At 33.6% G+C, this 18,626-nt stretch overlaps 1 protein-coding gene across 7 annotated transcripts in view; it reads left to right on the top strand.

Moving 5' to 3' along the window:
* Positions 1 to 18,626, top strand: part of LOC119070958 (fat-like cadherin-related tumor suppressor homolog) — a 274,427-nt gene that overhangs the window by 199,033 nt on the left and 56,768 nt on the right. For 4 of the 7 annotated variants that reach the window (XM_037175518.1, XM_037175517.1, XM_037175516.1 and 1 more), the window contains exon 13: positions 5,249 to 5,374. The exons of the other annotated variants lie outside the window; for them this stretch is intronic. In XM_037175518.1, coding sequence (XP_037031413.1) covers positions 5,249 to 5,374 — 126 coding nt within the window. The remainder of the gene's footprint in view (positions 1 to 5,248; positions 5,375 to 18,626) is intronic. 7 annotated transcript variants of the gene reach the window in all.

Genomic DNA, 18,626 nt, shown 5'->3' with positions numbered 1-18,626 from the left:
AGCAGCTTATTGACTTTTCAAGTATAATATTTCAGCAATGAAAAGCATTGACTTCATATTGCGCTTTCAATTTTTCCAATATCTTTTAGGAATTGGGTGTTCGCCCGATTCATATAGAAATGTAGGATGATGCTTAGCACACTCAGTTAATGGAGTTTGCTTAACTTAATGTTTCCGTGTGAAAAATGTTAGAGAACTTTACAAACACTAGATGTTTTCCTATATGAACGACACATTTGTTCGTGTGCTAGTAGGTGAATTACAATTACGTTTGTTCGCTGCAACACTGGACTTTTCAACTTTTTATCCCTCGACGTGTTACGTAACGAGAACGAAAAGATTGATAAGGCGAATTTCGTGTGAGTTTGTTAACCAGAGGCATGGCAGACATCCAGAGCCTAATAAAATATTTTTGCACTCGATGTACCATTAAGGCGTCCAAAAGAGTGCATATAAAATTGATTTTCTTAAACTCTCACTAAACAAACACACAGCTGCTCTTCCTATCTAAAGTTAGGAACTTTATTTCGCGCAATTGTCTTAAAACCACCATTTTATCTTCCCACTGTCACAAAAGCACATAATTCATACAATTTTATGTTACCACTCATAACATAAATGTACTGTACAGCGACCGAATTCACTCCCCCAACTTTAGTGGACAATATGTGTCACTTATAACACTATTGTGTTCCTTGTAATTCCACACAAAAACATGCATTATATACACTTCGTCTTGGTGTATCCGAAAATTGTGATACGGACTACAACACAAATTTTTTCCCTTTTTTTTAACAAACATTACAAGGCACGTAAGCCCCTACTCACCAATTCCCAATAGTTTTGTTTGTTACGCACCATAAATTTATTCTTTTCAACTGGAAAAAGTAATGTTGTACACGAATGAAGAGTGGTTTTTCGGCCGTGCCACTGTGTTATCATCATGCCATGAATGGGTATGAAAAGGTAGTGAACAATGCGGACGAAAATAACGGAACCGTAACATGGAAAATTTAAAGTAAACATTAAAGTATGTACCTTTGAACAATGCGATTTTTCGTCGAACAATGAAAAGTACTTCCTACTCGCCTTTTGTGTGTGGATTTATTTTTTTTCTCCTCATTTTTGTTTCTTTCTCTTCTTACTTTTTGTGCTTTAGCGAGAATGGAAGGTCTTATTGAATTATTATGTAGCTTCTTTTATTTATTGAGATAGTTTGAGCTTGGGTCCCATTTTTATTTCGACACAATCCGTATGACTTTGTCGCAATTAATTAAAAATGAATTGTTCTCTGCAATTTCTCAACATCAAATGGAAAGCAATTTGTACGGAAACAAAGGAATTAAGTCAAATTAATTTAGAACGGAAATTTAGCTTTTAAACAAGCGATAATGTCGTCCACCCAATTCCAATAAAGAAAATTGTGAATCTAACCGAATAGGAGAAGAATTTCGTCTCACTTTTTTTAATTTTAATAGATTGCTCTAATGGGATGTCCACAAAACTTTTTACTTTTCAGAATCTGCTAATCATTCAACTTTTCAGAATCTGCTAATCATTCATTATCGACAATATAGGCAATGGCCTCCACTTTGGGTAGTCCTATTATGTTTGCTAAAACTGACGAAGTACAAGATGTTTTTGTCAAACACAATGTGATACTTTAAACTACAGAAGTAACAATATCAACGCATCAATATCATTAAATATGTTACTTCATTTGTGTAAAGTATCTACTAATGTTTGAGACAAAATCTATTACTTCAATATTTTTGTCATTACTTCTTGTCCTTGTCGATAGCAAATTACTAACCATGTTTTATTTTCCGTAATTTCCCAAACTTATGCTTCCGATGCTTTGGTCATCAGAAACCAAAAAAAAATTGGTCGTGGTTCGGACTGATTTTCCTAATTACTACCGCAAAACTCGGACTACAACTTAATTAACTCAACCAAAAACGTCGTACACAAAGGCTCAAACAAACGATTCCCATTCAGATTTCTCATTTTCCTCGATCGAAATTTAATTTTCTTTTTAACCGTGAACGCCCGAATTCAAAATGCATAAAGAAAGCCGCACAGAGATTTCAACATTTTCCCATTCACACATGATAGAGGAAAAAAAACCTCTGAAATATTTCTAATGATAAAATTAAACAATCATCCTTAACAACCTCCCAAAATTTATATTTGCAATAAAAAAAAACTTGATTTCGTTATATATGCTCTAAAACTTGTTCAAATTTTAAATCAAATATTTTTCCATTGTTAGTTTCCTGGCGTTATAGCGAAAACTCTATAGAAAAAGCATAAAAGAGCTTTGGAAATATGTTACATTGTTGGATCAGACAAAGTGAAAATATACATAAAAAGTGTGTAAATGTTCTGTGTGCTGTGTGTGCAATGACTATGAGTATATAATGTGCGATATATATGCATACAAAACGAAGCCTCCCAAATAGGAATTGTTATAGCAGAAAACACAACATTTGTAACGGGAACGTTCAACCCAAAATACAAATTTCATATACGTAGATTTTTGCGAGCATTGGCTTGATAAAATAATCTAAAAACCGAATGAATTGGTTTAAACCGATGAGCTAGCCATGGATTTGTGTTTTGTGTATAGTAGATGAACTTTAGCTAATACAAAAAGAGCGCAAAGAGGATAACGAAATTAAGCTTTAAAATCTATAAGGATTCACAGAGTTACATACTTGCCAGTCTTTTTTTTTTGCTCGATCGTTTCACAAAAAAAAATCAGTTGGAATATATATCGTGCATATATTACTCATCATATGGAACATATATACTGTTCGACCGAACCAATATAACTAATATGTGCTACTGTGTTCCGATAAACGAAATCGTTTCCTCAAAGCTCTGTTATACACCGAATTTGCCATAAGCATCGGTTAGATTACCAATGTGGAAGAAATTGAAATAAAATAGAAAATGAAAAAAAATATTTTTTGAAAAAAAAAATCGAGAAAAGAAAATGTTCGTTGTGCCGTTTGTCAGATTCTTTTTTCATCGGTTGATATAGTATTATAGAAAACAAATAAAATAAATCGACTGAAGATGTTCGTTTTATGGGGTTACGCCTTTTTTTCAACAAAAATTGGTTACACGGCCAAAGCAAACATGTAACAGTCTGGCACTGTGTGCGAAATGAAACCAAATTGAAATCCAAACTAATACTTCTCGAGATGGAATTAAAAAACCATTAATCTTGGGGAGTAAACGATGGAATTTCATTTGTCGGAAGAATATGAATGACAAAAGCAGCACATCGTAGAACTCGCACGATATCTTATACAGCTTGTATACAATGCGTTCATAAATGATAAATAAATTCCGAGATTTGGAATCTGACCGTAACATGGCAGCTTTTCTCGAATGACGAAAGAGGAAATCATTTAAGTCATATTTCATTTTGTTCTTAATATTAATGTTGAACGGACATTCCATATCGGGGGCAGACGTGCTATACCACGTGCATCAACAAAAAAATTCTTATTGATTTCTAAAAGCAAGTGGTACAAATGCAATGAATTTGTTCCCTATGAATTTTTGCGTGCAGGGGAGGGGTCTATGATCTGTCTTTTTTTTAGCATGGTCACTATTTGAATGAAAGGCGAAGCCGAGGTCAATAATCACTGGAAAACTGGACTTTTCATTTTTTATCCTGAGTTTTGTAATGAATTTTACATGCTTTTCAAATGCTGTGAGAACGTGGCGTGTTGATGGCGCTCTCTCTCTCTCTCTCTCTCTCTCTCTCTCTCTCTCTCTCTCTCTGATGACATCTCGGATGACAAAATTTCCATTTTCTCACCTCTGGTCTATCCCATGCGGTAAACAAGAGCTTTTCTCTTTGATATTGAAACAAATTGATGTGCTTGTTTCGTGTATAAAAAGTGTTATTCACGCCACGCTCGGATGAAAAATTATGTGTACACCACCAGAGTGACCAGAGTGAAGCGACTATTTGTTAGTGTATTCTGCGAAAGTGTATTGGTGTGAGAGAAAATATTTTCACCTCGCTAGTGATAAAAATGTCACTTCCGCTGTATGTGCATTAACACACTCTCGTCTCGTAAAACGTGTATGCTGCGCACTGGGTATACGTACACACCTTGGATGTATTGGTCTATGTTGAAATATACTATTGTTTGAATGATTTGATAAGCTGAAAAATAGCTGAAACGAAATGTGCCATTAACGTCAAAGTCGGCTACTGTAGATGAGCATTGAGAATTTAATGAATGTATTTAGAGACTCGAGTAGTTTCCACCCGATTGCTACTTTTTTCCTTGATTGTGAAACGTCTGACCAACGAAACAAAAATAGTCTAAGATAACTCTAGTCAACTAAGAAATATAATGGTAATAATGAATAGAATATTTATCTGCAAGACGAATGTATCTATATGTTCTCGCAGAAAAAATTTTTGAAGCAAAAGAAAAAGAAAATTGAGTAACGAAGTGAAAATTACATTTTATAACTTACTTTCGTCACCCTCTCTCGCAGGGAAAATATATTTTTCATTAAATTAGATGAAATGGAATTGATTCCATGCTTTTACGAAATTATGACACGAGTAGTGACTGACGGAACAATTTTTTTTAAATTAAATTACAATTTAAACACTTTCAAGTTCGTTAGAGCTTTGCCCCAAGGCTTTCCTACGACATTTTGAGATGCATAAGTTTTCTATTATAAAAAAAATCGATTCGACAGACAATCTATCACGGATTCAATTGAACTCGAGTGGAATAGATAGATACAAATCTACAGAAAAAACTGAAAATTCCATCCAATAAAAAGTATTTTTATGATCAAACTCAATTATTGATATTCCAACGAGGTACTGACCCTTCGTTTATTGAATTGGGTAATAAAATGGCTATTAGTTAGTAACATGTAATTACAAACGTGTCATCAATAAACGAATTTGAGTGTGCTCTACACCAGACTTGCATCAGCAAACGATTTTTTTATTTTATTTTTTATACATAAAAAAGACCGTGTCTCCGAAATGGATATTTTTTCGCCGAAATAAATCCAAGTCACAGACATCAAAGACAAAACAACAAAGTCATTTCACCATATTACACATTTTACAAAAACAAAAAAAGTTTTTTTTTATATTAAATTTTAGTTAATTAATCTTGCAAAAATAATAAATTTTGTCGAAAATGGCAAGAAATGTACAAAAAAATTCTAAATTTAAAAATAAAATTCCTAGAACGATTTCGCCGGATCATTTCAAAAGCAATTATATTCAGTGCATGACACTGATTCTCCGTTTGATAATTCAACGTGGGAACTGTATACCGAACATGATTTTTATGGACTAAGACAAATATTTCGGGTAAATTTTTGTGTCAAGAAAATTTTACAACACCAAACTATAAATAACTTAATTGGATTGTTCTCGTTGTTAGCGAAAAAAAATGATTTTTTTCCTGTTACAAAAAAATCTACCTTTTCGAACGAAACGTTTTGCTTCATTTTTTTTTTCATTCTTTGTATGAAGTGGCTTTTTTATTCATCCTACATGTTGTATACAGGAAATTAGTCGTCAAAGAATGCTGGAAATTAAATTAAATTTTAATATAAAATAGAGCGCCGAAAAAGAAACATACATGCACACAGGGCCGTAGCTGCATGGGAGCCTATTTTCTTCTGAAAAGCCTAGACAAATTTGAGCAATCCTAACATTGTAGTAAACAAGCTTTCCACTTTTTCAACCAATGATTACAATCTCAGTTCCTTTTTAAAATTGATGAATCTGCTCACGAAAATTTCTAGCATTAAGGGCAGATTCCGCCAATAACGGTGTGTTACAATTTTTAAGACTGAAAACTCTAGTTTCAAGAAAAAATCGTAGTTTCAGACATTAGACTGATCCTTCCTCTATTGCCTCAACGTGTTAAAAATTTTGATCTGAGGTAACTGGTCATACAAAACTGTTGTAATAGGCGGAGGTCTGCATTTTCAAACCCATATTCTACGGCGATCTCCGCTGTCAAAATTTATTCTCCGCCAATAACGGATTTGTTCCATTGTTTTTCACGCTCTATCGTCTCCAGCAAATTTTATTCGTTCGCCATAGAAACTGAAGCGTCCGCTGGTAGACGATTTTACAGTTTCTGAAAATTTACCATCAGCGAACCGCCGAGTTAGAGTGGGAGGACAACCAAAATATGCCCTTAATCAGATAAATTTGGCTATGTCCCAGTGAAAAGTTATTAACAAAAAAGATTGCTTACGCGACTGTAAAACAATCCGACTTTCTTATCGAGCTGTTACTGCTTTTCCTCTCATTTCCTTATTTCGTATGGTATTTCAAATGTCAAATGAAATAGATCGGAGAAACCAAGAAGAACAGCCTAGATGAAAGTGGGATTTTGCACGTGTACATAACAGTAGGTCACATTGAGAAATTAAAACAATATAACACTTCAGGGATCTCCTAATTTCCTCAATCAAATTCACAGGAGCTAAACTCACCCTGAAAAGATATTCAAGCTACGGCCCTGCATTATACACAAAACGAGCGAGTTTTTTTTACATGCTTGAACCCTTTACGTCGCATCAAAGATTGTAAATATGAAAAGCTTTCTAACATTCTCGAAAATAGAAAAAAAAATGAGAGTTTCCTTGCTAATTTCATTTAAATGTGTGCTTGGAATGAAATGTTATAATCATAATTGCTTTATATGTCTACTTGCATGTTATTTATTTCAAGCATTTTCTTTTTACCATCTACCAACATGTGTTGTATATAAACGAATAAAGATCTTTTCCGAAAGAGTTAACCATAAAATGTAGTTATACGGGAGAGAGATGGTGCGGTGTGGTGCGGTTTGTGTGTACATCATATGAAAATGATTTATTATTTCGTTGGCTTTTCTTATTTATGCTAAAATAAAAATAATTTCTAAACATTTTCGGTGTGAAAATAAACTTTTCCACTAGGTTTTTTCATTCTATCACTCTCTGTGTATATCTTTAACTGGAACATTTATTATGCGAATCTTGTACGATTTGATGTGTCTGGGATGTCAGTAAATATGTTGTAAACCGATTCATAAGTTGACTAGTTAAACTCTAGAATTTACGTTAAATTACTAGATTGTTATTGCAGATATCAATCATGTTGTGTATGCGTTGCGTATATTTGTTAATTTCTTGATTTCTTATGAATTGACTTAAATCATAAAACGTTTGGAGCGAGTAATTACACATCCATTGAAATGTGAATCAACAATCTTTTTGAGACGAAATATATTTATGAGTTGATGGAATGGAAAGAAATTACATAAAACGAAAATACAGTTCTGTTCAGATTAATTAAATCAGTGTTTATGTTATTGCTAAATTAGCAAAAATGTTTCGATAATCGTATATATCCAATCCACATGTCAATTAGTGCTTTACTGATGTGGATATGTGTTATTAGGCGTTTCATCTGGCATCAGTGTTACATAGGAAATAAAGTAAATGTTGGAAGTATCAACAGGAATAAGTTAATGGAAATGGAATGAAATTGTAATGGAAATAGAAAGATTCAGTAGAAACTAAGTTAAACTAAGACAAAGTATAAAATACTTAGGAATAATACTAGTCGGTAGACTGTGCTATTAAATATCAATTAAGATAAAAAGTTTCTTTGATTTGGTTACTTACATCGGCTATAATGATGATGAAAACAAATAAAGATTTCATTTGAAGTAAAAGATTTTAAACCAAAGACTAGGCCATACTTTTCAATGACATAAATAATAGATGGTTATTACAACGCTTTTGTTGTCACATAAAATCTGAAAAATCTTTTACTTCATTTGTTTTACCAAAAATTTTGCTATATCATAACACATTGCTAGAGTTCATCATTTATTTGTCGTCGCTGTCTATAACAGATCGTTTGCATTAAACTTAGGTGGAACTGGCTTCAATGATACGGGGACGATGTGGCTATTGTCCATAAGAAACTTTGTGGCGGACAACGCTTTCCATAAAATAATTTCTAACATTGAATGTGGTCAAAGTTCGAAAAAAATTACCTTCCTCCCATGCGTTAGACCAGAGAAAAAATGAAGACATGAAGTCAAACCAACTTTGTGTCATGGCGGACTCGTCAGAAAATATTCTATTATTCATGTGCTTTAACTACCAATATGATAATATGGAATTAATACTCAATATTCAAATCGTGGCGTTTTATGAAACCGATATGCATAGCACACGTACTCGATCTAGATGGCAAATCGAACGACACAAATGTACCAATTACTTCAATTACTCAAGTAATGAAAATTAAATGTTTCACTTACAACAGGTGGCAAGCGACCCATACGTTTTTCTGATTCTCATAGCAACAGCTTTGTGTGAATCAAAAGCTTTTTTAAGTTCAAACTGTTCGATGAAGTTGTTCCACATGAGATGAAATAATTTTTCAATCCACAATTTGGTTAAAACAATATTTGTTCAACAATCTTCAAATTTAATTTTCCTTTTAGAACAAAGCATCTACACCTACCGTGTCACAGATAGTAATAAAACCCTAAAACTCAAAGATTGTCAGAAAATCAAATTTTCGTATCACAAAAGTCCAAACCTCCAGACAAAATTCTGTTTAGCTTTACTCGAAAAACCAACATGAAAATATATTATCGAAAATATGACACCCTTTCGACCGAATCAGCTCATCTTTAAACTTAGACAATTAATGTTGAAGGATTAACATTCGATCCAATGTTCAAATCCGGTGTACTATACTACTGCCTGGTCACAATAATAATGATGTACATCGTAAAATGTTTCTCGATAAAGTGCATATTTCACTCATTATTTTCGAATTGCAAACATCAACGGATAATTTTAATGAATTCTACGATCTGTTGCTTCCAGCTATTATTATAGATTTCAATACACAATTTTTGTGTGGATGGATATGAGTATATTCAATATTCCCTGTTTTATATCTAGCACTGGGATCTGTAGCATTTTATTTTTCATTTTATTTTCCATCGTTGCATGCAACATAGTGGCAGCAACATAAAATTCCGTATCAAAGTGAAATGAACACTTGACATAAATAAAATAAAACTTACGATTCAATACATATCCTGGTGTATCGGAAGTAGAACCTCCAGTAAAAAACCTCCCTCCCCCATTGAAAAGGAAAATGAAACAAAAATATTTTGTTTGTCATCATTGTGCAAGCAAGTTATCTCTCTTGAGTAGGAAAACTGTCAGATCTTTGTATTCTTGACGTTGTGTAGCACATTACCTCACCTATATGTCTGTATTTTGTACAACAAAATGAATTGCATTTTATGTTATCATTCTTTCCGTCTATGGAACGAGAACACACACAGTTTATATGTCCATTACAACATTCATCATTACATATACGTTTAGATGTACGGGTAATTCTCCACTCACCTGGAAGATGAACCATGTTTTGTTTACAAGGCAACAAAACAATGAGGTCATCAAGGAACACAAACATCTCTTATCTTAAACCATATTTCGTGCAAGTTAAAGGAAGGGAAAGCTTCGCATTAAATATTGCATTCGCTTCTTCTAACGGTTGGCTTTAGTTTTCTACTAAAGCATTTATAAGGAAACATTGAAGTGGAAACAAAGACTTTAGATGGGAGAGAGATACGTTTTGTGTGATAATATGCACGGTGAAGCCTTAAATGGTTGCATGCCATAAAATAGTTTGTAAAAATTCGAAATGTGTTTTCTTTTATACATACAAAATGAAATGCATACATGCATTAACCCGTAAAACGATTACTGTTGACTGTCTTATAGGTACATTTATTCTGTACGTATAGCTTGAGATTTAGTATTGTCTTCGCTTAAATATATGAGAAACATTACTCTTGTTTCAACATTTTTTTGTCGATGGCAAGTGCTCTTACAACAAGAAAAATATCCGTCAATTTTACACAATTAAAAATTTTCTAACCGACAAAAAGATGGTTATACGGTGGCATCGATTTTCTGAGTTTTCCAAGTACAGCAACACGAGCAAATATAAACTAATCGAGTTGGAGATAATTGAATTGATATACGGTATGGGTATATGTGTGTGACTATATGTATAGTGTGTCGGAGAATTTCTATCTAAAAATCGAGTCATTCGGAATTATTTTCAAAAAAACAAAATTATTGGAAATGGAATTGACCATTCTGCAGATGAAATGAGTAGTTTCGGTAGTTTCAGAGAAAATGACAGAATTAATAAATTTTGACATTTTTTATCATGTTAGCAAAACGTTAATCCATTTGAAATTATCATTTCACACTCTAATTCTTTGTGGTTTTCGATTAATGTCAAGTACGCAGCTATCGCATATTGACTTCCGGTCACTTCTGCTACCTAAACATTCTTCTGAGTAAATAGCTTTCATACAAAGGACAGATAATAAAAAAAATCTCAAAGTAGTTCCCGGCCTATCAATGATCGCTTGCCACGAAGAGCCTTTTAAATGTTTGTAAGACATTTTTTATTTAATTTTACAAATTAGTTGATTGTAGGATTAAGATTAGGTCGTTTAGTATGTGTAGGTGGACGCAAGGATTTTCAAAGGGTACAATGCACCAGTGCATGTGTGTTACATTGTGAAAATTAAAAATCAAAATCCACTACTTGGTGAGGACTTGCTTGAACGAATAATGCGGAAACAAATTCCTTAAAAGTCCCATGAGCAAACTTTTTCGAACTTTTGAGACTTTTATTTTAACCAGGGAGTCCCAGTCGTCCCGTACGAGATCAACTTGTAATTTACCTTAACTTTACAACTGTAGAACCGTCAAGCGCAACGGAAAGCTACTAACTCTGATCGTGATGTTAAACATCGTCGCATACCTACCAAATGATTCAGAAAATGCATGAGGCGAACGGGTTTTCCTTACCTCCCTTTCCTAAGATGCCACAATGAATATTGTTTTTCTAGGAAATGATTTGAGTCGCAACCTATTTACCTTTAATAACTAAGATCAACCATTCAGTAGCATTATATTTTAATGCCAGTGATACTTTTAGCCTATTTATACTTCAGCAGAAAAAGGTAGCAAAGAAACGAAAACATTCAAAAAATTATCCTTCTTTTCTCGTATTGAGAGTTGAGCATCCTGTTTTATTATTTTTGCTTTTAATGAAACATCAGAAATTTTTATTTTCAATCCGTTTTCTCATTTTTCCTCTATATAAAAGAGAAAATGTTAACAACATGCACTAAATTTTGTTCTTTGTATATGAAAAACTTCCTTAAATATTATGCTTAAATAAAAGATAACTTAAGGTTAAAGAAAACGACATGCTACGTCTTTTTAAAAGCTGGATGGTAGTTTTATTTTCAAACTTATCTACCATAAATACGAAAAACATAAAACAAACGTGCAGCTTTTCTCCTGTGTTATAAAATTATTTGGTGCATGGTTGTATGGGGAATCTTTGTGTATCGTAAAAAAAAAACAAAGATATAAACTCCAAAGTTGTTAGATTCCTCTTTTATATTCCATAATCTATCATACTCTTAAAATTCTAAAATACTTTACGTTCTACCTGCAATGTTTTGCCGGTTTATATGTTTCCATGTACATTGCTCAAACGAGATGATTTCATAAAACGTTCAATGTAGCAAGCACATTGGACAAGAGCAACGTTTGTGTGCATTGAACAAGTTAAGCTAAATTTGGAAATAATACAGCTAAATAGGTCATGACGTACCAGCAACATTTGCATGTCAATGTGTAAAAGCAACCTAATAGAAACGGCTAATCAAATTCTGTCGAAAACCACGATAATAAAAATCGATGAATTTGTTGCTTGTGTTACAGTTAGAGGCAGTGAAATTCAGCTGATCCACACAAATTCTCCATGTGGAATTGTCTGACACGGGAATTCTGTCAGAATTACTCAATAATAAGCACTATCGGGAATCGAACCCAGATCATTTAGGTAGAAGGCGAGTAAATAACCATTCAACCATCAACTATTACGAAAAATATGATAAAAATATTGAAGTAACAGATTTGGCATAAATTATACTCAATATTCAAGATACAAACGAAGTAACAGACCAAATAACTTTGTTGCTGTATCTGAATGCATTTAGGGCAAGTAACCGAATGCACACAACTATGGCTGTTCAGTGTTAAGTCAACGAAATATTCACATGAGTTATTTTTGATATTTTCATTAAAAATGCCTCATGGAACGAATTCTGGCAAATTTTGAGCATCGTGGGTTGTGAAAAACAAATTCAAAGTAACTTGGCTCGGCAATTTTCTAATTACATTTCTCTCAGTGGTGGTGGTTCATATGTATTTAAATTTCTGTAGATTCTTTACTAACTAAACAACAGCAAGGTGACCTTTGCCTTTTTTTCTAAAATATTTCAATGGAAACCTCGAACAACCCAATAAAGCAGACTAACCGAAATTGTTAAATTCTCAACTTTTCTGGAGTTTTTTTTAGACTGAAACAAAAAAAAGCACTCAAGTAGTGTGAAGTGGGTGGCAGACAGTTGATTTTCGAAATTTATTTTCCATCTAATCCTTTCCGGACTTTTTCATTTATCAAAATAAATATTCAGTGAGCTTTAAATATATATAAATTCCATGTGAACCTTTTTTTACACTGTAATGTTCAGTAATTAATTTTTATCCGAAAAATTGGCTACACATTATGCTGTATATACATATCTATGCGAGCTACTAGAACGCCTTTGATAGACGCACATGATAATGAATTAATGAATATTAAGTTGCCTATAAAAGTATAACTCAATTAATTCCATTACACAAAGCAAATTTTCATCATGAATTATGTGGAGATGCACAGACTCTCTCTCTTCACTTTGCAAATAATAAGGTACACAGATCTATATATGTGTTTCGGTATAGACATATCAAAGAGCCAATGAAAATTTATACATCGTCTAGATTGAATAGGAGGCAGAAGCAAACATCAAAAAGGATAAAAGGCAACAAAAAGCTAATTAGCAATGTAGAAAATATAATACACAGAAGGGGATTGAAAGTAAGTAAGGGAAAAAAATTTAGATCGAGATATGTCTATATACACTCTCCTGTCAATACACATCCATCCTCTCGTACACTCACCGAACCGAAATACTAAAATTGATAAAATTGCGACAGAGCGAAAACGAAAATTGGGTGAAATTTGATAAGATGGATAAAAATTCATCTGTTGGATGGATGGAAGCAGCATTGTACACAACATAAATAAAAATATTCATTTTACGTATGTATTACATGAATGTACACCGGATTCAACGACATATATAGGAAAGTATTTGTCAACCATACACTCACGTAACGTCTTCTTATTCCAAGGAAATGTTTTTTTTTCTTCCTTTTTCGCTTTTCTTGGTAGTGTATTCACCCACACCCATGTAACAAAAGATTTTTCTGTGTATCCTAAAGATATTTTGACATCGTTTTTTTTTCTTCTCTCTCCTGTGTGTTATGTACTAAAAGTAATACACTCCAGGGATGTAACTGTCTCGTTATTAGACATAACCTAAATTACATTTCCTTTCATATTTTTGTGTGTGCCATTGGATAAAATGTCTATATATTTGTCATTCGGGGCTCCATTACGTACGTATATACACATATCGTCATCGCAATGTTATATTTAGACTCGTAAAAAAAGTGGATTTAGTCGGCAAGGGAGAATTTATTAAACTCACTTAGCTTCTAATTTATCGGCAGTGTGTGTGTGTTAACAACCTAATGTATGTATATATTTACCTATAAAACCTAACCGAGTATAGTTGGATTGATGAAGTGGAAGATACTTCCTTCATGTCAGGCTCCGAACAACAAATTATTGCCAATTATGTAAATGAAAAAAAAAAAAGATTTTTTTTGAACTCACATGCACGACATTCAATGTGGATGGGATTGAATAGGTACAAATACTTTTTGCTCTAGGTTGCAGTTGGATTTTGGATTGATGTGGTACTAAACATCAGAGTTCATTTCATCGAAACGTTGTGTCAATAAAATGTTGTGCAGCTTTGATGAAAATGTTTCTTCACAGTTCACGTCCCTGTAATTTCTCCGGAGATTACATTCGACACTGTGTGTATTATTAATCACACTGTGCAGTTAGAAAATGGTGTATTTTTGTGCAGTGTGAGTGGTCAAATGTGCTTGAGTACATGAACTTTTCCGTCTCTCATCGGGTTTGTTGACGATTGTCAATGTTTATCCAATCCCACTTCAAATGTATTTTTAAATTTCTTACAAACGATACTTCCAACCGGAAAATCTTAATCATCTGAATATCTTAATATCAGAGGCGGCGACGTTGGTTTTGGCCATGAGGGGCAAGATATTTTTCGGTTCATTTCATTTTGTACACAAAAAGTACGTTCTGTACACAAAACGTCCCTTTTGTACACACACAAAAAATATTTTGTACACAAAATTAAAGATTTTGTACACAAAATTGATTATTTTGTACACAAAAGGTCTGTTTTGTACACAAACAAAAATATTTTGTACACAAACATAACTGATTTTGTACACGGAAACCGTAACAACGTACACAGAAAACACTATTCGTACACAAAATCTTGTTAAGCTTCTAGCAATTTTTTGAATTAGCTTTACGCGATCTCAGCACATAAGTTATCAAGTGTGACAAAACAAAGAAGCTTTATCACAATGAGAGTTCTCAATTGGCTGTGTTTTTTGATTTTGAGAGATTTTTTTATTATAAACATAAATTGCATTGAGCAGCACTTTCATTCCTAGAAGTTAATAATTAACAGAACAACGGCACCAAAAAGAAGAGGTAATACAGTTAGAGAAGAGAACGTGTAATTTGTGTCTGTAGTCTTTCAAAAGTATATTTGCTTAATTCAATCTTTTGTCATTGGACTACATCTTGTTTCATACACTTTCTTTACTGTAGGATGATGTATTTTCTTTGTGCGGGGGCTCCGCCCCCAAACCCCGCGCCTGCGGCGAGCTTTTCTTTACGCCCTGCAGGCTGCCGTACGTTCATGGGGCTCTGCCCCAAACCCCGCTAGGGGCTCTGCCCCTTAGACCCCGCAAGGGGGGCTGTACCCCCCTTGACCCCCCACTGCGGGGGCTGCCGCCCCTCGACCCCGCTTCTTTTTTTTTTTTTAAAGTTCACGGCCTGCGGCGCTGCTTTTCATGTACAATGTTTTTACCTAACATTTTTTAAATTAATAACACAATAATACAATATTTAGATTACTCATTCAAAATTTTAAATATTCAAATGCACATGTATAAGAATTCGCATTATTCCGATTCCCACAGGCCAACATTGTAATAACGTCGATGAATAAATATATTCTTCTCTCTCTCACAAAATCATCAAATTTGTGTACAAAATGATTCTTCTTTGTGTACAGAACGAACATACTGTGTACAGAACGAACTTACTGTGTACAAAATGATCACTTTTGTGTACAAAATGATCACTTTTATGTACAAAATAATCATTTTTGTGTACAAAATCATGGTTTCTGTGTACACAATTGACTTTTTGTGTACAAAATGTATGTTTTGTGTACAGAACGTAATTTTTGTGTACAAAAAGAAATAAACCATATTTTTCTTCATGTACCTCATGAATCTTATGGATCTTATGAATCTTGTGGTCGCTACTCCGCAATGGTTAAACGATCCTCTCATTTTATGGGAACAACACAAACGTCTTTATTACGATTGCCTCCATCTCCCAAGTCTACTCGGCGCCACTGCTTCATATTTCAAAATTACTTCTGAGCAGGCAACCATCTCACAACAGTTACACACGATCAACAATCTACATACAGATGCAAATCCTGAACTTCATTAGCTTCAACACACATTTTGCTAATTTAAATCACATTAGCAGAGAGCTCTTTACTTACCTTCGTCGACGATGTCGACAGAATATGACTATAGATAGATTGTTACATTTAGACTCATCGCATGTATCATCATCATCGACCCAATTTCTAAATCTGCTACAAGTTTCCACCTCCCTCGCATATCCATTACATTCTAAAAACACTCGAAATCACAAATGAAAATATTCGAATAAATTGTGTTAATGTTGAGACAGTTCCAGTAAATGATGCTCCAACCGTTTTGTGTACATCAATTTTAGCTGGATTTTAATAATTCAAGCGAAGGAATGTGCTGCTGCTGTTCATAAACGACACACACGTCGCTGGTGAAACCCATTTAAGTACACCTTCACGTCACACACAAAAAAAACTCCGTGTGTTTAACATTTGCGCTCCGTGTATGATGTACGTTACATGCATGTCTCATAAAAATTTGACAAAGCATTTTTCCATGTTTTTTTATATTCCAAACCACAATAAAGAAAACATTCCCAAACAAGGGAAAAAAAACAAGTCGGCTGTATGAAGCCCCGTAAGGTGATGTAACAGCAGAGTAGATGCTACCGAATATTTATAGTTCATGCAATTTAAGGCATAGGTCAATCTTCCTAAACTGTTCATTTGTTATCGACAGCAAAGACTATAATAAGCGATGACATTTTATTCTGCAGCGTATTCCGAAAAATTTCTCGTATGTTCTCGGCTTGAATTGTTAAGTTATATCTGGCTCTATGCGACAGAGCGTCGCCCATTTTTGTCGTCGTTACGGTCGATAACAGACGTGAAAAATTCGCTGGCGTATCGTTAATCTTGATCTCGGATCTGACAGGTGGGCAGCCTAGCTTCGACCTCTCTTCAGATCGATTCTCTGAACAGAATTTTCAACACCTTCTACATTTTCTTGCTTTTTTAACCTTGTATAAACGGCAATCCATATAATAATCAATAAATCTGCTACTTGCTTTGTTCAAAAAATCACACAAATTCTATTACTTCAGTTTTTTAAGCAATTATTTTTAAATGATGATAACAGATGATTAGTAGTTATAGCTGATCTCTCCAAACGGCTATTACATCTGTAGTTTTTCCGATCGTATCTATTACTTCGTTTAATCTTAAGTATTTTCAAGAGACTGAATTCAAATCTTTCACTTCATTTTTTGAACATGTTTTTTTTTGCTATATGAAATCGCCTTAGTCAGACTTTGTCGTTAATTTCTCCAGTCGTTATCCATAACAGATGATAACGTTAAAAGGTAAAAATCTAACTGCAACCACTTTAGCTCGACTTGTGTTCAAAATTTTAGCAAAATAAACAAAATTGTCCGCTATGCTTCGTATCGGGCTGAAAAGTACAACAAAAACGTACAAACCGAAGCGAATGTGTATTTTTTGTTACATTTTGTCCAATTATGATTGGCATGACATTCTTCCGAGAATATTACTTCACTTGGGAATTTTATCCGCAAATGAAATGGAAAGCTGCAAAAAAAACCTTTTTTCAAATATTATTTTCACATAAAAAATGTCATTTTGTTTACAGACGATTTTGTTAAACTTTTATGAAATTTACGTTTGGAAATTTACCGTTTATTACGCTTGCAGCTAGTTTACGTATATATGTGTATAGTTACACCACAGCAGTGTTAAAAATCTTCCTTTTTCGCTTAACATATTTTTTTTACCATTCGCTTCAGTATTGTCAAGAAAGTTTTATTGATTTGAAACTTTTATATAGCTTTTATTCTACTACATTGCAAGATGTTGCACGAAAATAACTTCAGCGTTTATGTAGGTACGGGGTATGTCATTTTGTTATTTTTCAACTACATGAAAAAGTAGGATGTGCATAATAGTAAGGGTAATTACCATTTTTACATGAAATAAACGTCTTGCTTACACGGAATTTTATTATCAGAAAATGTGTTCGAAATTCTTTGAAAATAATTGGTTGTGCTTTGCTTCGCATATTTCATACAATAAAGAGGTTCTCTTCAAAAAAAAGTGTAATATTTGATTAAAATGAATCTGTATGAATCGTGTTGGCATGAGATGTGACCGAAATGGGAACCAGTGGAATATCTACTCACAAATTACATAGTGCATCACAGTTGCACTCAGTAAATGAACAAGGGAACACACAAGTAATTTCTAACAAATAATTGAATTCAAAATTAGCAGCACATTATGTGGTTGTTATACTAGAAACGAATTTCTATGATGTCATTCGGATAACATGATTTCTGAGAATCTTGTTGTGTGGAAGCTGCAATTAATGCGCTAATGAATGTTTATATGACTGAACACTGCTTCCAATTGCAATACTTAGGTACATGATGACTCAGATCACTTAAATGTTTGATGGAATGCATACCGTCTTTGATTCTATGGCCTTAGTTGAATAGAGATGCGTGGATCGTCGGTTTTTAGAAGACTTTGAACCGGGTTCAGTAGTCGTTTTAGATTGGCCTCCGGAGTTGTAGAATTGAACGAATTGAACGAATTAACTTTTTAAAGTATCAAAATTTATTTTTTAGTGTATCATGCCGGCAGGATATCAAAAATCTTTTATCAAGATATTGAAAACATTTTTTGAGGAAATCAAAATCTTTGTGCAGGGTATCACTTTAATTCGATGCCGTTTGCAAACCTCCACACGTAATGTATACTATGACTTAGAGACTTGTAAATGAA

This window comes from Bradysia coprophila, assembly GCF_014529535.1.
Source record: "Bradysia coprophila strain Holo2 chromosome IV unlocalized genomic scaffold, BU_Bcop_v1 contig_106, whole genome shotgun sequence".
Classification (NCBI taxonomy): Eukaryota; Metazoa; Arthropoda; class Insecta; order Diptera; family Sciaridae; genus Bradysia; species Bradysia coprophila.
This window is presented reverse-complemented; position numbering and strand designations above follow the sequence as displayed.